This window comes from Amphiprion ocellaris, chromosome 19, assembly GCF_022539595.1.
Source record: "Amphiprion ocellaris isolate individual 3 ecotype Okinawa chromosome 19, ASM2253959v1, whole genome shotgun sequence".
Taxonomy (NCBI): domain Eukaryota; kingdom Metazoa; phylum Chordata; class Actinopteri; family Pomacentridae; genus Amphiprion; species Amphiprion ocellaris.
In genome coordinates, this window is record NC_072784.1 from 7813517 (window position 1) to 7832327 (window position 18811).

Below are 18811 nucleotides of genomic sequence, written 5' to 3' on the forward strand. Positions count from 1 at the left end.
TACCTAAAAACTCTGGCTATACCTCCAGAGTTACCTTAAATTTGGTTTTATTAAAGGACAAGACAGAATTATGTTATTTGTGGTAAAATGCTCGCAAATGACAGCATGAAGCCAGCGAATTACGGCGACGTCAGGAAATAAAACATAGTTCGGTAAAGTCGGAAAGATATTCACAAATTCAGACTTCCGTCATCAATAACTCATTAAATATACGTTGTCTAAACATAAACGATGCCTCTTTTCCATCGTTGTAAGGTAGACAATGTGCTACAAGCCCAGTTTAATCAAAAGTAGCTGTCTTTCAAGCTGCAGAAATAACATTGGTGTCTATGAGCAGCCGGCTGTGCGACGAGTGAACAGGAACCATCTGCAAAATGCAAAACCGCTGCAAACAGTGAAGAGACACAAATATTCAACAAATTTACTGCAGCCAGCAACTGACTCCTGCTGGTCATACTACAACTCTTGGTCTGATATTAAAAATTTTTGTTCATAATTTTAAGGATTTTTTTAGTAAAAAAAAAAAAACTCAATAACTTAACTCTTATGCATTGCAGTGTCACCAAATTTACTGCAGCCATAAACTCTCTCCTCCTCGTCTCTGCTTATAGGGGGGGCTCCAAGCCAAACAGGCTGGGATCCACTGGGCTACACAGCATGCAAGGAATATGGTTTCTGCTGGTGGTGTCACCCTAGGAAAAAGGAAAGAGACAAATAAAAAAACTGTAGAAAGAAAAAGAGAAAAAAATTGTAGTAATAAGAATAGAATAGAATAGAATAGAATAGAATATCTTTTATTATCAGTCACTAAGATATATATATATATATATATATATATATATATATATATATATATATATATATATATATATATATATATATATATATATATATATATATATATATTTGGGACTGACTGTGGACCCTAGCATTTCTAAAATGCTTGAAACATAGACTTAAGTGTAAAACTGAACAAGAATGTGACTTTAGCGTTTTGTAAATCACATCTAAAGGGTTAACAGTAAAATATTTTCACATTTTGTCGGAGAAGTTGCTCCTGCACCTTCTCTAACCCTTTAAATTACAGCAGAGCTTTAAATTGGTTAACCAATCAGCATATGTGAGATTATGATGAAGTTAGCTTCAGATTGGACAGTTAAGGGAAACGTTAAGGGACACTCAATTTACAGCACAGCAACGGATTCTCAGTTTTATTTTTTTTTTCAACATTTAACTTATCTAAAAACCATAGACACTTTAGGTGATCCTTTAATGCTGTCTCAAACCCATTTTAAAGCTTATTATTATCTTTATGCATATTATTATTAATGAAGTAAGATCTCCTTTTTTGTATCTTCACAAATAAAATATGACAGCGAGTGTCAGTCTCTATTTGAAGGATTGTCAAAAATGTCTAAAATATAATCGTTTCACGTCTTTAAAATGCTGAAAAACGGAGAATCGGTCGCTAGAAGTTCAGTTTCCCTTAACTTTCCCCTTAACTTTCCCCTTAACTCTCGAAGGGGAAGCCGACTTCAGCGTGGTTGTAAATTTCCCCTCAGATGGGAGGAGGTTTGGTCACCTGACCAGACAACGACCAGCTGGGTAAATATGGCGTCTGTCTCTGGATGTGAACGTTAACTGGAGCTGCTGTCTGTCACGGGGGCTTCTGTCGCACCTTCCCGCCGTGTTTTTGCTCACAAATCAGCAACGTGACGGGTGGAAATGTAAAGAGGAGAAGGAGAGGAGCTTTCCAGTGATGTCGCCTCGTATTTTTTTCCCTCTTGCACAGCGTGAGTGGTGTGATGTCTGCTCGGAGGCTGAGACTGGCGATACATAAGGACTGATGTTAACGGGTGTCCTGCGGCTGTATTTCCTTTATCGGACACGGATGCTGTTGTGTAGACTGGTGCCTGGTGTGTAGACTGGTTACTGTGTGTAGACTGGTCCCTGTATGTAGACTGATTACTGTGTGTAGACTGGTCCCTTATGTGTAGACTGGTCCCTGTATGTAAACTGGTGACGGTGTGTAGACTGGTCCCTGTATGTAGATTGATTACTGTGTGTAGACTGGTCCCTGTTGTGTAGACTGGTCCCCATTGTGTAGACTGGTCCCTTATGTGTAGACTGGTCCCCATTGTGTAGACTGGTCCCCATTGTGTAGACTGGTCCCCATTGTGTAGACTGGTCCCTGTTGTGTAGACTAGTCCCCATTGTGTAGACTGGTCCCTTATGTGTAGACTGGTCCCTGTATGTAGACTGATCCCTATGTAGACTACTTCCTGCAGGGGTTCAGCTAATGTTAAAGCCCACTCTGCTGTGGTAAATCACATAAAGCAGCTAGAATTTGTACACCCTGTCCAGCTGTATGACCAGTATCTTTCCCATCGCTGCTGTATAAGAGCAGAATGACCAGTCTGATTATACTTTCTGCGGCCGCCCTTCACCGCTGTGCTCTGACAGCTGTTTTATGACTGTCGGTGGCGCTGCAGTGTGTGTTGTGTCTCTCATGCCTTTCTCGACGACACCACTATGATAGGCTCCCCGGACGTGGTGGCGTTCACTAAAGAGGATGAGTATGGCCAGGCTAATCCAGACCCCTGGGCTCTCCCGGAGGAGTTCTCAGTTCCCCTCCATCCGCTGGCTGACTCCAACCCCTGGGCCAAAACCTCCTACGCCAAGTTCACCAAAGACTTCATCCTCATCTCTGAGTTCTCCGAGCAGGTGGGCCCTCAGCCTCTCCTCACCATCCCCGATGACCCTAAAGTCTGCGGCACGTTCGATCTCAACTACTTCTCCCTCCGCATCATGTCAGTGGACTATCAGGCCTCATTCGTAGGGCATCCGCCCGGCAGCGGCTACCCACGGCTCAGTTTTGTGGAGGACTCGAGGGTGGTGCTGGGCGATTCAAAAGAGGGGGCGTTTGCCTACGTCCATCATCTGACCCTTTACGACCTGGAAGCAAGGGGCTTCGTGCGACCGTTCTGCATGGCGTACGTCGCAGCAGATGAGAGGAAAATCATGCTGCAGTTTCAGGAGCTGTCCCTCCGCTTCTCTCAGGCCTCCGAGTGTCTGAAGGCTGGGAATAGGAGAGCGTTCGCCAAGGAACTCCGGAGGAAGCTGCAGGACCTTGAGTAAGAACTTCAATCCTTTTAACTGCTCTGCTATACAGGGTTTAAAAATGGGGTATCCAATCCAGATCTGAGATTTACAGTGGACCCAGTTGCCTCCAGGTTCTCATTTGGTGAAGCTACAGGGTGGGCCATAAGTTTCCATACATAGGAAAAATAAATATTTCATGTTGGACAACTGTTTTTCTTTATATAATATGCTCTACATGATTACCATTGTTTCGAAAACACATAATACGTGTTTTCCACTGTTGATGAACTTGCACTAGCACAGTTGAAGTTCTGCTTGTGATGGTGTTGGTGATAAATTCTTTGAGATGATTTATGTCTCGTATCTTTACCTGATACACCATGGCCTTCAGGTGCCCCCAAAGATAGCGTCAAACGCATCTTCTAGGGTATCTGAAACATAAAAAAATATACATTATACATTTTCCTTTGTATGGAAACTCATGGCCCACCCTGTATAGAACAACCAGGGCCCCTGAGCTGAAATAATACAACCTCACTCCAATGTTTCGACTTAGCAGTGATTTGGTTAGACGTATCTTTATTTCTGAGAATACACCACCAGAGTAAAAAAACGATAAGGCCCTTGAAGTTAGGTTTTGATACAGGGTCCCTCTAGGCAGAGTAGTATATCTGTAAACTAGATTTGGAGCTTATCGAGTTCAGGCAATTTGCCTTGTGGAGATTTAGAGTCTGCAGTTGTGCTAGTAGATCTGCAAGGCTGAAACTTTGTAAAATTGTGATTTGATCTAAAAGGTAACATACTGATGTTCAGAGTACTAATATACTTCTATGTCTGAGGTATGTGTTTTTACCATGGGAGTTTTGCATGATAGCATACTAACATTTGTTTACCCTCAGAATCCTAAGAAGAATATAGGTTGTTTTTAAGTAGAGAGAACTCAAAAATCTTAAAGCTATAGTTAAAAAATAATAGAAAAAATCAGAAACACAAGTTAAGTATCTTTTTTTGTTTTTTAAAAATTCTTTAAGTGCTCACAGATGTTATAAATTTAAAAAATGAAGGCTGCCCATACTATAAATATTAACTCTTTACATTTTTATCACCTCGTTATTCACACTACTCTGAATATCAACTTTACAGAAATGTTGCACTTTGCTAAATGTGTCTTTCAGCAACCTGCTGACAACCTGCTCCTGTGTATACTGTATTTGAGCCGTGCTGCATTTGTTTAATTGATCATATATGTTTTATTTTGCTCGCAATCTCTCTTATTTGTTTCAGTAATCTTCTCTGGTCTGTGTAAATACAGCCTGCAGCTCAGCTGAATGCTCCCTGCAATGTGAGCGCTGGTTGCATCTGAGCCTATCATGGCACCAAGAGGCGCTGAATTTTGAGCTGTTTTTTTTTTTTTTTTTTTTACATAATCTGGTGCCAATGGTTTATTTTTGATTTTTTTAAATGAGGCATTAAGAATAAAGGGATTTTAATGAAATATCATGACGCTAACTTTAGATTTGATTAATTTTCCAGACAGAACCGCAAGTCACACATTATTAGATCAAGGACAGTGTGATCCTTTCTGTTTTTGCGCTTCCTGGATGATAAATAAGATCATTTTGGTGTTCAAAGAGTTAATTAGCACAAGACAGAAAGTACAGCCGAGACGAATGGGAATGACATTGGTTTTACAGGTGTAAATGCTTTTTAAATCAAACAGTACTTTTAAATACTTTTTAATTTTAAACTGATGAGGATGCTGCATAAGAAGTCAGGGGATCACCAAAGTCATGAGGATGAATCCTTTGGGGACAATGTGTTTTTGAATTAAATTTCATAATATTCAAGTAGCCATATATGCTTTTCTAAAATGTCATGACAATCCATGCCATAGTCATTGATATAGTTTACACCCTAGAGGTCGACTGGTATGTTTTTTGAAGCACAGTTATTTTTAATTAAGGAGACAGATAACCAGTAGGGTCAATATATAATTGAGGGACTTTTGAAGTCCATGGGATATATCGTGAATGTGTTTTTGTTAAAAGTAAAAAAAAAGCTGATGTTTTTTGTGTTCATTATGATCATGTCTTTACAAATTCCAGAATTATTTATTATGAAAACAGTCACTTATGAATAAAAAATGACTGGATATCACTAAAATGTCAACTAAATAACTGTCCAAATTTAATAACAACCACCTTATAATTAGCTGAACAATAATAAAATGAGATAATTCAAAAATTGTTTTGATTATGTTCTTTTTGTCAAGTTGAGATAATCATGACAGATATTTCTTTTTTGGCAATATACCAAATTTTATATGGAAAATAGCAAATTGTATCCCATTACAAAAACACCTCTCAAGGAAGTGTGTTAATTCCAGATCACATGACCTGCTCCACATGATGTCATTTCCTCCTGAAGAAAAGACTGGCAAGACTCCAAGGCTTTCTGAGTTATTTAATATAAAGTAATGTGTGAGTCAAGTGTGGATTTATGGCATGTAAACAGGTTTTTCTACATGATCTTTAGAAATAACTTTCAGTTTCAATTTTACTCAATTGTACATATAATATTCATAAGAATCTTTCTGTAAAAATGTCATGTGGTGCTTGGTTATAGGCGGCCATGTTGATTTTAGGCCTGAAAACAGCAACAATGTCAACTATGATCCAGAAAGTCCCACAATTATATATTAACCCTGTATGTAAAACAGGTATGCATTTGCAGTAAGCATGAAAACCTTAGTGCCACAATTTGCTATAACTCTAATTTCAGCACAAAAGTTTGTTGATATACTTTTGTTTATTTCTGTTTTTCTTATGTTTAATTTGAAAGTTAAGCATTGTAAGGCTTTATTTCCTTTCCCTGTTAGAAGACATGTTCATCACCAGCTGTTTTGTCCTCCTCAGGTACACTCACTCGGTGCTGCAGCGGGAGGAGGGCCTGCAGAGAGAGGCGGGGCCTCAGTGCATGTACTCGGCTCACGCTGTGGAGAAGGCCAATGAACTTGCAAATGTCGAAAAGAGTATTTATGAACACAGAGACCTACTGAGGCAGATCAGCTGCTACCATCGCCGTCCACGCCGGGACCCTCACGCCGTCACCTGCCAAAAGTGTATGACCGAGTGCTTGAGTGAGTGTGAGGAGCTGCTGGATAAATACGTCAAGCTTGCCAACCCTTTCGGTTACAGCGAGAAAGAGGAGGAAGGACAGGGTCAGCTTGATGATGAAGGCGGTGATGAAGAAGCGTATGAGGACGACGATGAGGGCGTTAAACGCAGGCCGTCCTACACGCCACAGCTGATTAAAGCCAAGTCTGCCAAGTGTTTCGACAAGCGCCTGAAGACGCTGCAAGAGCTGTGTGACGAAACTTTCTACGAAGCCACTCTGGAGCTGCTGAAGGAGACGGAGAGGAGTTTCCGGGGGGATCTTTGTTACCTGCACACTCGCCGCTTGGACAAGGCTCTCCGCAGAAAACAGCGAGTTGCAAACTTCTTGTTTGAGGAGGACCTTGGTGATGATGATGAAGATGAAGTAGAAACACTAAGACCATTCTGTGCTGTGAACCATGCCATAGACGGCTATATACTCTTAAATCCACCTCCTATTGTGCTGGGACCAGAACCTCTTGAGCTAGACGTACTGGAACCTCCAGATCCTCTAGACCCAGCCTCTGAGATGAGCCATACTCAGGAGAGTGAGCTTGGTCTTGGGGAGAGCCATCTGGAGTCATCCCCCTCAGACCAGACTCTAGAGACCCAGGAGAGCTCAGAGGAGACCAAAGGAAGCTTCAGCAGCGATAAGAGTGGAGTAGGTCAATCAGAGAAGCAACAGAGTCTGACTAGTATGAAGTCAGAGGCACCTGATCCTGATTCGGACTTGACCCCTGACCCTGACCATAACACTGACCTGGAGAGGGAGAGTAGCAGTGAAGAGATGGAGACCACTGCAGGGGACGATGAGGGGGACAACGGGGGAGACCAGACACCTGTGTCTTTACTGGAGATGGTGTCTGAGCTACAGGCCAGTAAGGAGGATGAGTGTGGAGGCGGGAATGAGTCCGACTTGTTGGTTCCAATTGATACAGCATGCTGTATGGCCCAGGAGGGTTTCCTTTATGAGGCTTCTGCCCCGGACGCGATGCCTTGCCTGCTCCAAAGCTCCCACCCACAGCCCTCCCCCACCCTGGTGGTCAACCAGGAGCCCCAGGCCCTTCTTCCACTGCAGGACGACTACACTGTGGGTTCTCCGTGCTCAGAAAGTCCTGCTACAGGGCTGGAGCTGCCTGTGGGCCAGCTTGGAGATGCAGTTTCCCGTACCTCAGTGGAGGATGGATCAGACTGCACCATGAGTGCGTCCACAGGGTCTGATCGGGCGGCCTCGCCTCTCGGCTATGGGAGGGTAGTGACCCTATGTCAACGGAAGAAGGCTGGGCAAGGAGCTTTGAGGTTTGTGCGTCAGTACCCCTTTGCCATGCAAGCTCTGTGGTGTCTGCTGAGCGGCAGAACCCTGGTGGTGCTCGGGGCAGACGAGGGAAGAGTTCGCCGGCTGGTTGCTGCTCTGGCTCTCTTTGTTCCAGCTCCTGGGAAGTGTGGAGAGAGGGTTCAAGCCTGGCTGTCCTGTCCCTTCACCCTCACTGACCTGCAGAGGTGGAAACTTATTGGCTTGCAAAGGTATGCATGAAGTGGAGACGCTCCAGATTGCATTTATATTTAAGGCATTTAACTGACACTCATAGAAACCTTAAAGAACAAGCAAACAGAAAACAGATGATGATATTCACATAGATTTACACTGAGTTTGCTGCTCAGTGAGCTTTAGAGAGTTTCTGTCAATGAAAAGTTTCAAGCTGACGGCTTGTCCACCTACGTAGTTTGCACCAACCTTACGCTATTGTTACTCATCTGGTCTGACTCAGTCCTTGATGACTCACACAACCAACTATACAGCTTCTCAACCTTCATCTGCACATCTGTCCTTGAACTTCTTTTCATTTCTACTCATTTTTCGGCTACAAATGTGAGCTTCCAGTTTCCTAAAAGTATTTAAATATTTTTTTGTTCTAAGCCGTAGCTTCATAATTTCATCATCAGACAATTACACTGGTTTCTTTTCATCTATAAAACCCTCATTGTTGAAACACCACCTTATCTACGCTCATTACTTTCCATTCATAACTCCACCCGTACTCATCGTTCCAACAGTTTCATTCACCTGCTCACTCCCAACGTTCGGAACACTCTCTGTCGATCCTCATTTCAGTTTTCTGCCGCTAATGACGGGAACTCTCTACAAAAGTCCCTAAAACTCTCCTCATACATATCACTCGTCATTTAAAAAATCTGCTAGAGAAACACTTCAGGACCACTGCACATGTTTTTAGCCTTTTTTTACCATTTCTATTTTTAAAAGTCTTTGTGTATTTAGTTTTTGTAATACTGTCTGATTTGCTGTATATGTAACCTGTTTTTGTTGTTCATCTTGTTGTATGCTGCCTCTTGACTAGGTCGTTATTGAAAATGAGAACTACCGGTAGTTCTCAACTAACTTATCTGGTAAAATAAAGGTTAGATAAAACTTTGCAGGACTAATAGTGAAATTTCTTCAACACAGTAAACAGTGAGCTAATAAGCGCTGACATGTGCCTCTCTGTCCTTCACAGAGTTGCGTCTCCGGTGGGCTCCAGCATGCTGTACTCACTGTCCCGCTACAGCCGCTACATCTCCATACTGGATGCCGACCAGAAGACTTTGCGATGTCCGCCGTACCGCGGCCGACTCCTTGCCAACATCGCCGACCATCGCACCTACATCCGCCGCGGCTCCACCTACTTCCTCCACATACAGAGCACGCTCTGTCACCTGGCAGCCAAGGCCTTTCTGTTCACCTTCACCCACCACCTCCACCTGCCCGTCAGCTCCACAGAGGGACCCGAGGTCGTCGAGGGCCGGCGTCGCTGCTTCCTGCAGGAGCAGCTGGGGCTGGGCGAGGAGGACAGCCAGATACTGCTCTACCTCAGCCAGCTCATCACTCAGCAGTACCTGCAGCCTGCCGCCGGGAGCAGCGCAGCAGCACCCTGTTTTAGTTTTAACTACACCACCAGCGTTTTATACAAAATCTAATAATATACTGGGGGGAGGATTCTTACTCACATTTTAGCAAAAATCGTCTGTGACACTTTGATTTTTAATGGACCAAAGGTGATCTGAATAAGGTCTATGGTCAGTTTAGTTTCAGGACAAACTCAGTGCACTGCGTTGTTTTATCTGTGTTGAATCTCTCTCTGCCTTGCTTTCTTTTACTCTGCTCTCGCTCTTTTCTCTGGTTGAAGGGAAAAGGCGACGGCCAGATGTGAATATCCGTGAGTTGCTCACTTGTGTGTATTTGATCTGGAGCATGTTGATGCTCAGAAACACGCATAACAGAGCAGACAAAAGCCAACTTTGCTCATTGTCTTTTCAGTCAATTGTGTGTGTGTGGTTTTTTTTTGTTTTGTTTTGTTTTTTTTAATCATGCAGAAATTAATCCAACATGGTGGTCTATGTGTGCTGGTCCGACCTTAGCCAGCTTACTAACAGGTTCAGTCTCTGCTATGCGTTAATTATGGCAAGCCGTTTTAGCTTTAATAGCTGGACTGGATATCTGTAAATTAGTTCTTTCTAATCAGGCAGAAAATTTCAAATATCCAGGACAAAGAGCTGAATTCTGACTAGTTGTAATTCTAGCTTTAGATATCTAGTTTCCTTCAAATCAGTATTAAATTAGATTCTTCCCTGTCTGTAGTTATATCAGAAGCTACAGTAAGTCATAGACAGAAGCATACTATGGCACTGCAACTGTAACTGCGTATGACAAACCATTTTACCACCAAGTCAGAGAAGTCTGAGGGTGAAGTTCTAGTAAATCTCAACCACAACTCGCTAATGGACGAAGCTGTTATTCTCCACAAACTCCTTCCTCTTTGTATTGCATGCATTTCCTTACCATTTTCTCCACCACAGCTGCCGCCATCACTTCTGCTGACACTGTTCAGATGTTTTGCTGGAACAATATCCAATGTGAAGTCTGGCTTGCACAACAAATGACTTGTCATAATGGATGTGAGATGTATGCAGCTATTATTCTGCATTCTGACAAGTCGAAACTCAATTCTAGATATTTCTAGCTGTTGCTGTGACGGGTCAGTATGATGTTAAACATATGTGAAATAAAAGTCACAGTGTAAGTATGACTAGTAAAAATGACACTAATTTCTGATTGGAGATAGTTAAACTGGGCTATTAAATGTTAAAACAGCTTGTCATATTTAACACCGAACTGTCACTGAGCAGTTAGTCAGCTGCAATATCACCCAGACTATATGTATTTAATAGAACTACAGTAATAAACTTACTTATGCTGACATTTTCTGCCAATCAGGAACAGATGTCCGTCGAAGAAATCTGATGACCTCCATGCAGGCTTGTTACAGCTGGTTTTGTGACATGCCTGCTTTTTATTGACTCCCATATAACTTCTTTGAAATCTGTCATTTTTATGTTTTTGTTTCACTTGACCAAACTTTCAAACCTTGTGTTTTCTAAATTAATTTCACTACACATTCCTGCAGTAACGGATTTACTTTTAGTAGACTTGACTTTTTGCGAGTATGGAGGAAACATTCCCAAAACGCTGCTTTTGGGTTGTGATGCATGAGGACATATGTTCGATGTGTGAATCGGATGCAGTTGGCTCTGTGTGAGAACTGCATGTCCAGAGACATGACGTCATCGCGCACATATGTAGTCACCCGGCAGCCCGCGAAACCTGTCAACATTCACTGCTGGCAAGCATTTCCATGGATATTACTCACACAGTCAGAAAGATTTTAAAGCTACTCAGCCTAAATGTATTCAATTTCACTATTGTCTTAAAGTTGTGTGAATGTTGTGGTGTCAGCATGAGACTGTCTTGTGCCAGGGTGATCAATGTGTCGATAATATTTCTGTTTTGTTATATTTGGATGAACTGACTTGGACAAGAACGGTTTAAGAAGATGTTTCTGCGATAGTGATGTTTATTTGTACAGTTTTTATCATTAGAAAAATTAATTTCCTGTGCCATCAAAAGTCTAAGTTTGATTTAGAGCAGTTGTGTAACCCCGATTTAATCAACTTTAGCTGTTGGTGTGCAATGAAAAGCCATCTGTTGAGTATTTATTGTTTTTGGACCAATTTTGGCTCATGGTCATTATGCTGAGGGCACCCAGAGTTTCTGTTTGGGTAACGGTCCAAGTTAAACCGCCTTCAACTGTGTCTTTAGCTTCTGCTATTACTAATTCTGTGGCGTCAGTGATGGAGCTGTGATTCTGTATTTAGACTGATAATTGTACTTGTGGCTACATAGTCAGAGTGTTCATGTGAAAGGTCAGGCAACGTGGGATCATAGCTGCCGCCCTTCGACTAAAAACAAGGATTTTTGTCACCCCTTTTAATTCCATTCTATGTTAAATTATGAACGTAACAATTCAGATTTACTATGGTAAAGAAACAGGCTCCTCAGTAGGAACTCAATGTGACAAATCTGAGTACACCTTTCATTACTGACATCAAAGTCCTTCATTTTTCTATACTTTGCATGTCCACCTTTCTTTTTGATGACAGAGTCGGTCCTCTTTGATATGGAGGAGACAGATTATTGTTCTCTGTAAAACACTCCAAAGGTTTTCTATTGGATTCAAGTCAGCCAACACGCTTGTCCAGGTTGTGTTTTAGACTTTTTGTGTGATTGTGGCTGTGTGCTTTGGATCATGGTCATGCTGGAATATTCTGCAGACAGGGAGTCACCTGGTCAGCCGGTATTTTAATATATCCACAGCCATTCACTGTGCCATCTATATATATCATCTCGCCAACCCTGTTTGCACTCATGCAGCTCCATGTCATCACAACCCCACTCTGTACTTCACTGTCAGGACTGTGCATTCACTGTGGTAATCCTGGTCAGGTTCAAGGCAAACATGCATCCTTAAAGGCTCACATTATGCACTGCCCTTCAGGTTTACTTCAGTTTGAGCTGTCACAGAAACTCTGATTTTCATTGATTTTCTCTGTGTCAAGTCTGAAATACCGACCAGTTTGTTTTCCAGAGTTAGATTGTAGAAGTAGTGCTGTTCATGGAGTCATTTTTGGCTCTGATTAGTGGTACTATGACTCATTCTACTCCTCCTGATCACTGCCATAGATGGTCTAGTGTGTCACTGATCTACCTGCATCTTTTTTTCGTCTTTGTAAAGTGTCCTATTTAAAATCCTTTAGCAGTTCTTTTCCGTGTGGAGCCATGATGCTGATAGACACAGTCCACAGGTCGAAAACCTCTCTAAGTTCTGGTGTTCACAGCTCATTTAATAACCACGTTAATGCAGTTATTCTGATTGAAAAACAGTTTTTCTAACTTATGTGTCAGTGGTCATAGGTGTATTCACTTTTGTGGCATTCAGTGTCTACTTTGGGGCCTATATTTTCAATATAGTCTTTGTTTTTGATTGATCATAAGAAGAAATACTCTACATTTTAACTTAGAAAAAATGCGCTTATTGCAAGGTGATACAGTTTTACATCATTTTCCACTGAACCAGGGTCCTTGCATACTGTATTATTTCAGTTAAGTGCAAATTGAGCTTAAAGAGTATCATTTTTTTTGCTGCATGTGATGTCTTTTTGTTTTATAATTGCTTGAATAACACATTTTTCTGCTCGGATGGTATTGTGACTCCTGTTTTTAGCTAATATCCCTCTAATTGCAAAAAGGTGAATGTAATCTGAATAAGCCATACCACAGTGTGCTTAACATGTTGTCACTCAGTGTCCTTATGTTGCCATATCATGTCTACCTTTTGTATATCATCGTGAGCGGGCGCTGTGCTCACTTCAGCCCTGTACGACGGCGTCATCGCCAATTATTTTAATAAAGCACGTTGTGAATGTCATCATGCTTTCATGTCACGTTGACGATATTCATTTATTCAGTTAAATCATTTCTGCCCAGTTACTAGTGGAGCTTGGTGATCACGTTAATTGTCCTGAATCTCAGGAGCAAACCGATGCAACCTACAGATCACCATTAAACAAGAAATACACCAACAGACTCGTGTCTCCGTGACTTGCTTTAGCAATTACGGGTCTGTGAGCGCCTGAGGTGTCATGAATAATAAATACTCATCAGTGAACACATCTGATTGCACTGCTGGAGCAGCGGAAGGAAAGGTGCTGGGCTGAAGAAAAAGTAAATGATGTGAAAACCAGCGTGCGACAATACTGTTAAGATCCATCTAGATTTAGTTCTGCAGGAACATGTGGGCAGCTCTGCGTGTAGCTGGTGTTTAATGATATGAATCTGATTGGGAGATATGCCTCAGGCGAAGGAGTTGTTTTTTTAGCAGCATCTTTGCAATCACACAGAGCTGCACAGAAGAAGAGCTCTAAATCATATCAGCACCAAAATTCAGTCTGATCCTGCAGAGTGTTTGCACTTCAGGTGAGTTCTGAAGAAGCCTCTTGGATGAGAGGTGAAATGTCTTCAAGGAACCTTCTTAAAGTCCAGTTGGATTGATTTAAACAACTTTGGATAGCAATATTGTCAGGCTGGCAGCTGCCAGATCTCAATAGTGCTCTCTCTCCCTCTCTCTCCTTCTTTTTCCTTTTTAGATGTTCCTGGGAGTAACTGCTGCGCCAGGTGTTTCACATCACCCTAATCAGCTGGTTCAGGAGCAGGTGGTTTTCATCCACCTGAGGTTCTCCAGCGTGAACCCGGTCCGAGCATCAGCCTAGTTTCAGTCTGTTAATCGAAGTTATTCTGAGTGGCGTTTTTGTGCTCTATTGTTACTGTTTAGCCTGAGTCTCTAGAAGAGTGCATTCGAGCCTATTGTTAATGTTAAGGTTTTGAGCTTTGTAGTTTTAGTGAAGTTTCGTTAAAACCTTTCTTGCCTGGGTTTTATCCACTGTGAGTTAGCGCCTTAAGTTGTTGTTTGTCCGCCTCACCACTAGTAGTGTTAGAGTGCTCATCTCGAGTAATAGTGTAGACCAGTTTCGATCCTTGCTTTGGCTTGTAGTAAATCTCACTTTGTGAATAAACTCCTGAGCTCCTACTGAAACCGTAACAAATATCTGATGTTCATTGGTTAATTTTCATAGAATTTTTATTTATCATTACTTTTGTCAGGTTCAAATTATTTCTGTGACCATTGTGGGGTTTTCTTTCATTAACTGAGGGGTACCAACAATTTTGTCCGCGTGTGTATATAATTGAAAACAGGAGCTGCCCAGTGGCCTTACAGAAGATCCCCAGTTCGCATCCCGGCCTGGGTTTGTCATCTTTCTATGTGGAGTTTGCATGTTCTCCCTGTGAACGCGTGGGTTTTCTCCAGGTTTGTAGTGTAATATTTTCTAGGTGCAATATACTAAAAGTAAAAGATGGTATAATTGTGGCAAATGCTATAAAAACTGAAGAATTGAGTGAAGACGTGTATGAGCTACATAATAATGAATGTTCTAGTAATCACTGATGTTGTGATGACTTTGTGTGTCTGTGGAAGACACACACACACACAGCCGGAAGATCACAAAGTAAAACATGTATTTTTGGCCTTTGTCTCCCTGTTTTCCCATTTGCTCAATTAATGATAATTCAGGTATACACACGTCTTTAGATCTAGATGACAAAAAGTTTTTTACCTGATTTGATATTTTTCAAACAGATCACTGAATGAAAGCAATTTTCCATCAATATACAGATCCTTAATTGCCTGGATGCCCTTAATTTTCCATAGTTTAAGTCCTCCATCTTTTCTGCCAGGTACAAACTGATCATTATTCTATAGAGGGGTAAACTGGGACATAGCTACAGATTTTCCCTCACATCTGTGCGCTTTGTGCCATTTAATAGTATTTTTCAAGAAAGGGTTTTTTGTTTGTTTTTTCAGTTTATGTAAATCTGCAGAATAAAGATAATTGCATATTGGTAATCCTGGAATAGATCGTTGTTCAATATTTACTCAGGCTGGAGGTGATTTTGTATAAAAGTAATGTGAAGCTGAAGTCAGCTGTGCCACCATATAGTACCATCTTTAATTTGGAATTTGTATGCCTCCTTTCATAGGGCAGGTATAGTAATTTGATGCAAAGTCTTGCTTTCCTATTATTCCAAATGAATTTGCTAAACACCTTATTTAAGTTATCAAAGAAAGAAGGTGGTAATGGCAAGACAAGTGTCGGTTTTTGCCTCTTTGTACTCAGAGGTCACACCTCAGGCTGTGAGCTAAAAAATACAATCCACAAGACAGCGATGAATCTGAAATGTTTTATTTAAGCATAACATAACAGCACAACAACAGTGATGAAGTAAAAGCTCTAAGATTTAAAGCAATGACATGTCAAATGAAAATCACTTCCTTCCAGCCCTCTTTAGGTAAAGTAAAACACATTTGAAATTACCTTCACAGTGGGTATGACGATCTGGAATGACAGGCCTGATCTAGAAATAACTAGTCTGAATTCTCTAGTTTAAAGTTTAATAGTTGAGGGCTTTAGTTAGGTATAAAAAGAAGACAGAACAACTCATGTAAATAAGACAATATGGCCCCTTTCAGTGTATTCTCTATTGCTCCTTTGGGTTTAGAAATAGAAGAATACCAAATAATGATCCCCTACAAGGGCAGCAGTGGATGAAAAACAGTTTCTGATGTTGCTCACTGAAAAAAAGGACAATGTTGCCTCCGAGTTGTGAGGATGGAGCCCGCGTGAGGCACGATGTCCAACAGAAAATGATTTGCAAGTCCAAAAACTGCAGCTTAGCCAGAACATCCTCGGCATCCGCAGTGGGTGCATTCAATGATCCTTCCCTGCAGAGAGGAAAGAAACAGCAGGAGCCGGTTAGCGGCACATTTCTCACTCCAAATTTCTGCTTCTTAAAATACAACATCCAACACTCACACATACTCATCCTGTTTGGCACTTTTATTTAACTGTTTGCATCCACGGGTTTAAACAGTACACTTTACAAACATACATCACCATAGTAACATATGCTGCACATAACCTGCTCCAGTGCTTTACTATTCCCACCACTAACCCCTTTTTTTTTTTGGTTTTTAAGAGAATGTCTGAACCGTTTTCTTTCGCTGATGAGTGTAGATATGAGATAAAGATTCTCAGAGTCTTCCTTGCTTTACTATTATACACTTGTTGATGGCAATTGTCCATTTTTGGCTTTATTTGACAGGTTAAATTGAGAGACAGACAGGAAAGTAGGGGAGAAGAATGCGAGGAAGACCTGCAGTAAAGGGCCATGAGCTGGAATCAAACCCTGGCTGCTGCATTGGGGAATCTAGCCTGTTTATGAGTTGCCTGCTCAACCAGTTGAGCTATCTGGGCGCCCAAGTCTTGTACCTTTTGACATTATTAGATTTGCAGTCGGCCAACTTACAAGTTTGAATGAAGTCTTAATATTACAGTTCATATAAACTGTTTAACGCTTCAAAAGTTGCAGCTGAAACAATAAGACTAAAACCGTCTTACACGCTAGAACAATACATCTAATGGAATAAACAGCTGTAATTACAGTCAGAGCTACTCGTGTCTTAACGATGGGGCTGTGAAACTGAGAAGCCTACTAACTGACATGTTCACACAGTCTGCAGTCTTTTGCCACCTTTGCTTCCGGCTTTGGCCGCGACAACAGTGTTACTTTCAGTCTGTGTTGTATTTTATAATTTCCTCATAGCGGTTTAGGATCATAGTTTGTTCTTCTTGAGAGAAAGATGCAGCTTTAGACCTGTCTATGTTTGAACATACCACCACATAAGACCACCTAACTTTTTCTTTGCTTAAACCAATTTACAGTTTGTTTGTATTCCTACTGAAAATGTGAATTACACTGATAAACCGGAAATTAAACAGAAGAAAATGTGTCTAAATTTTAAATATCCACCAATCACAGTACAGTCAGTGTACAGGGAACAAAGATTATTTTCAGTTTCTCCATGCCGGAGGCTTCCTGCAAGCGTCACACAAAGAATGTCAACGATAGCTTAATGCTGACACAGTGATTATGTGGTTTCATTGAATGCATGAATGCAGAAGTTGGTCACATTATACTGTTTGTACTCAGACATTAGCAGGAACAACATGAAGCAGCAGGGTTTTTTTTAAATTGAATTGTAAGCTGGTTTAAATACATTACTTCAGTAAAAAGCATCAAAATTCTGTCAGACTTACGACTTCTAGCTTGCTCTTGGGCACTCTGCAGATGCAGTTGGTTCCAAAGTTGGTGTCTCGTGTTTGGATGCAACGCAGGCAGCAAAGGTTCTCATAGCCCTGTTTCTTCCACTTGGCAATCAGGTTCTTGTCTGCATAACCTTCTTTTATACAGTATTCGTATAGCTCTGCAAGACACAAACAGGGAAAGACAACACAGGTTTGGTATCTAGGTTACTATATAGGGGTGGTGGGGTATATAGCACCTTTATTACACTAAAGAAAATATGTAAAATGTATAAATAGATTATTTTTTAAACCCACCAGGCTTTAAGCTCCCAATTTTTTCATAAACACAAAGCATTTCATACTAAATTACCAGGGCTACAACCAAAAACTAATTCCACTGTTGACTCATCTGTCCATTGGTTTCTTGAATCATCAATTTATTAATAGATGGAACTAGAAAATGGTGAAACATGTTGATTACTGTTTTCTAATGTCCAAGAGGATGTTGTCAAAGTTGTTTTTATCCTCATAATTCATTAAAAAAAAAATTGGAAAAAAAAGAACACAGATGAAAAGAGAAATATGAAGGAGCTCAGTTGGATCCGCTCACCTCTGCTGATGGCTTTTCGTTTGTAGAAAAGGTCGTAGATGTATCGACTCCGCTGATGATGCAGTCTGAAAATCGGCCAAAGGGACTCCACCTTTCGCTTTCCCTCATGAGGCTCTGTTTCAGCTGGGATGCAGAGGAAAATCAGGAAAATTAGCTTTTAAAAGCAGAAATTGAAATCAGTGCTATACCTCCCCCAGGAACTGAAAAAATCCCTGGTGCCGGTGTGACTGGTGCTGAGAAAAGGATTAATCAGTTGTACAAATAAACAACACAAATTAAACTAAAACTAATTTGACACTTCTCAACCGTTTACAGAAAACAGCCGCCGAATGCTTCCAGTGTTGTAACAATCATCGGAACAATGATCTTCTACCGGCCTACCTTCTCTCATTTTCTGATCCAGCTCGTCCAAAGTGGGCTCAATGAGCTCCCATCCGTCTGGGGGCGGCTTTCGACTCCTCTTTACTTTGGGCATCTCGCTCTGTTTTGTACAAAAACACAACACAAGGCTCCAACAAACGAGCTCGAATTATCGTCCGAATCCGTCGCAGTCGCGCCAATAAAACGTCATCCGGGGGTTCATCTTCACCTCCGCGTCTCCTTTTTGACGTCACCACTACAAATAAACACACTCGATTTTTCCGCGTTTAATAGATCCTTAATCGTATATCTGAATGTATTATTGAGATGTACGTTTGCTTATGTTCCTATTAAGGTGCGTGCTGAAGTAGTGTCAAAGTAGTGTCGTAGCTGGAAAGCGGAAGAATGCAGGGAGCAAGGACCTTTTTTTTTTTTTAAAAAAGCAAACTATTTAAAATAGAATAACGCTACAATTTAAAACACAAGCAGAAAT

At 41.2% G+C, this 18811-nt stretch overlaps 2 protein-coding genes across 2 annotated transcripts; one reads left to right on the forward strand and one right to left on the reverse strand.

Moving 5' to 3' along the window:
- Positions 1-1594: 1594 nt before the first annotated feature.
- On the forward strand, positions 1595-13075 carry smcr8a (Smith-Magenis syndrome chromosome region, candidate 8a). Its single transcript, XM_023273042.3, has 3 exons — positions 1595-3134; positions 6018-7781; positions 8771-13075. Exons 1-3 carry the CDS (start codon positions 2533-2535, stop codon positions 9228-9230), a joined length of 2826 nt encoding a protein of 941 aa, XP_023128810.2. The 5' UTR covers positions 1595-2532; the 3' UTR covers positions 9231-13075.
- Positions 13076-15430: 2355 nt separating this feature from the next.
- On the reverse strand, positions 15431-18535 carry bud31 (BUD31 homolog). The gene is made up of 4 exons (XM_023273034.3): positions 18340-18535; positions 17959-18081; positions 17361-17527; positions 15431-15985 (listed from the first exon to the last, which is right to left on the reverse strand). Exons 1-4 carry the CDS (start codon positions 18431-18433, stop codon positions 15935-15937), a joined length of 435 nt encoding a protein of 144 aa, XP_023128802.1. The 5' UTR covers positions 18434-18535; the 3' UTR covers positions 15431-15934.
- Positions 18536-18811: the final 276 nt, after the last annotated feature.

Coding starts and splice junctions, on each gene's coding strand:
- smcr8a (XM_023273042.3), top strand. CDS start 2,533: ATGATAGGCTCCCCGGACGTGGTGGCGTTCACTAAAGAGGATGAGTAT. Junction 3,135..6,017: donor AGGAAGCTGCAGGACCTTGA/GTAAGAACTTCA, acceptor TGTCCTCCTCAG/GTACACTCACTCGGTGCTGC. Junction 7,782..8,770: donor AAACTTATTGGCTTGCAAAG/GTATGCATGAAG, acceptor TGTCCTTCACAG/AGTTGCGTCTCCGGTGGGCT.
- bud31 (XM_023273034.3), bottom strand. CDS start 18,433: ATGCCCAAAGTAAAGAGGAGTCGAAAGCCGCCCCCAGACGGATGGGAG. Junction 18,082..18,339: donor GGATCAGAAAATGAGAGAAG/GTAGGCCGGTAG, acceptor TCTGCATCCCAG/CTGAAACAGAGCCTCATGAG. Junction 15,986..17,360: donor CCAAGAGCAAGCTAGAAGTC/GTAAGTCTGACA, acceptor TCCTCTCTGCAG/GGAAGGATCATTGAATGCAC.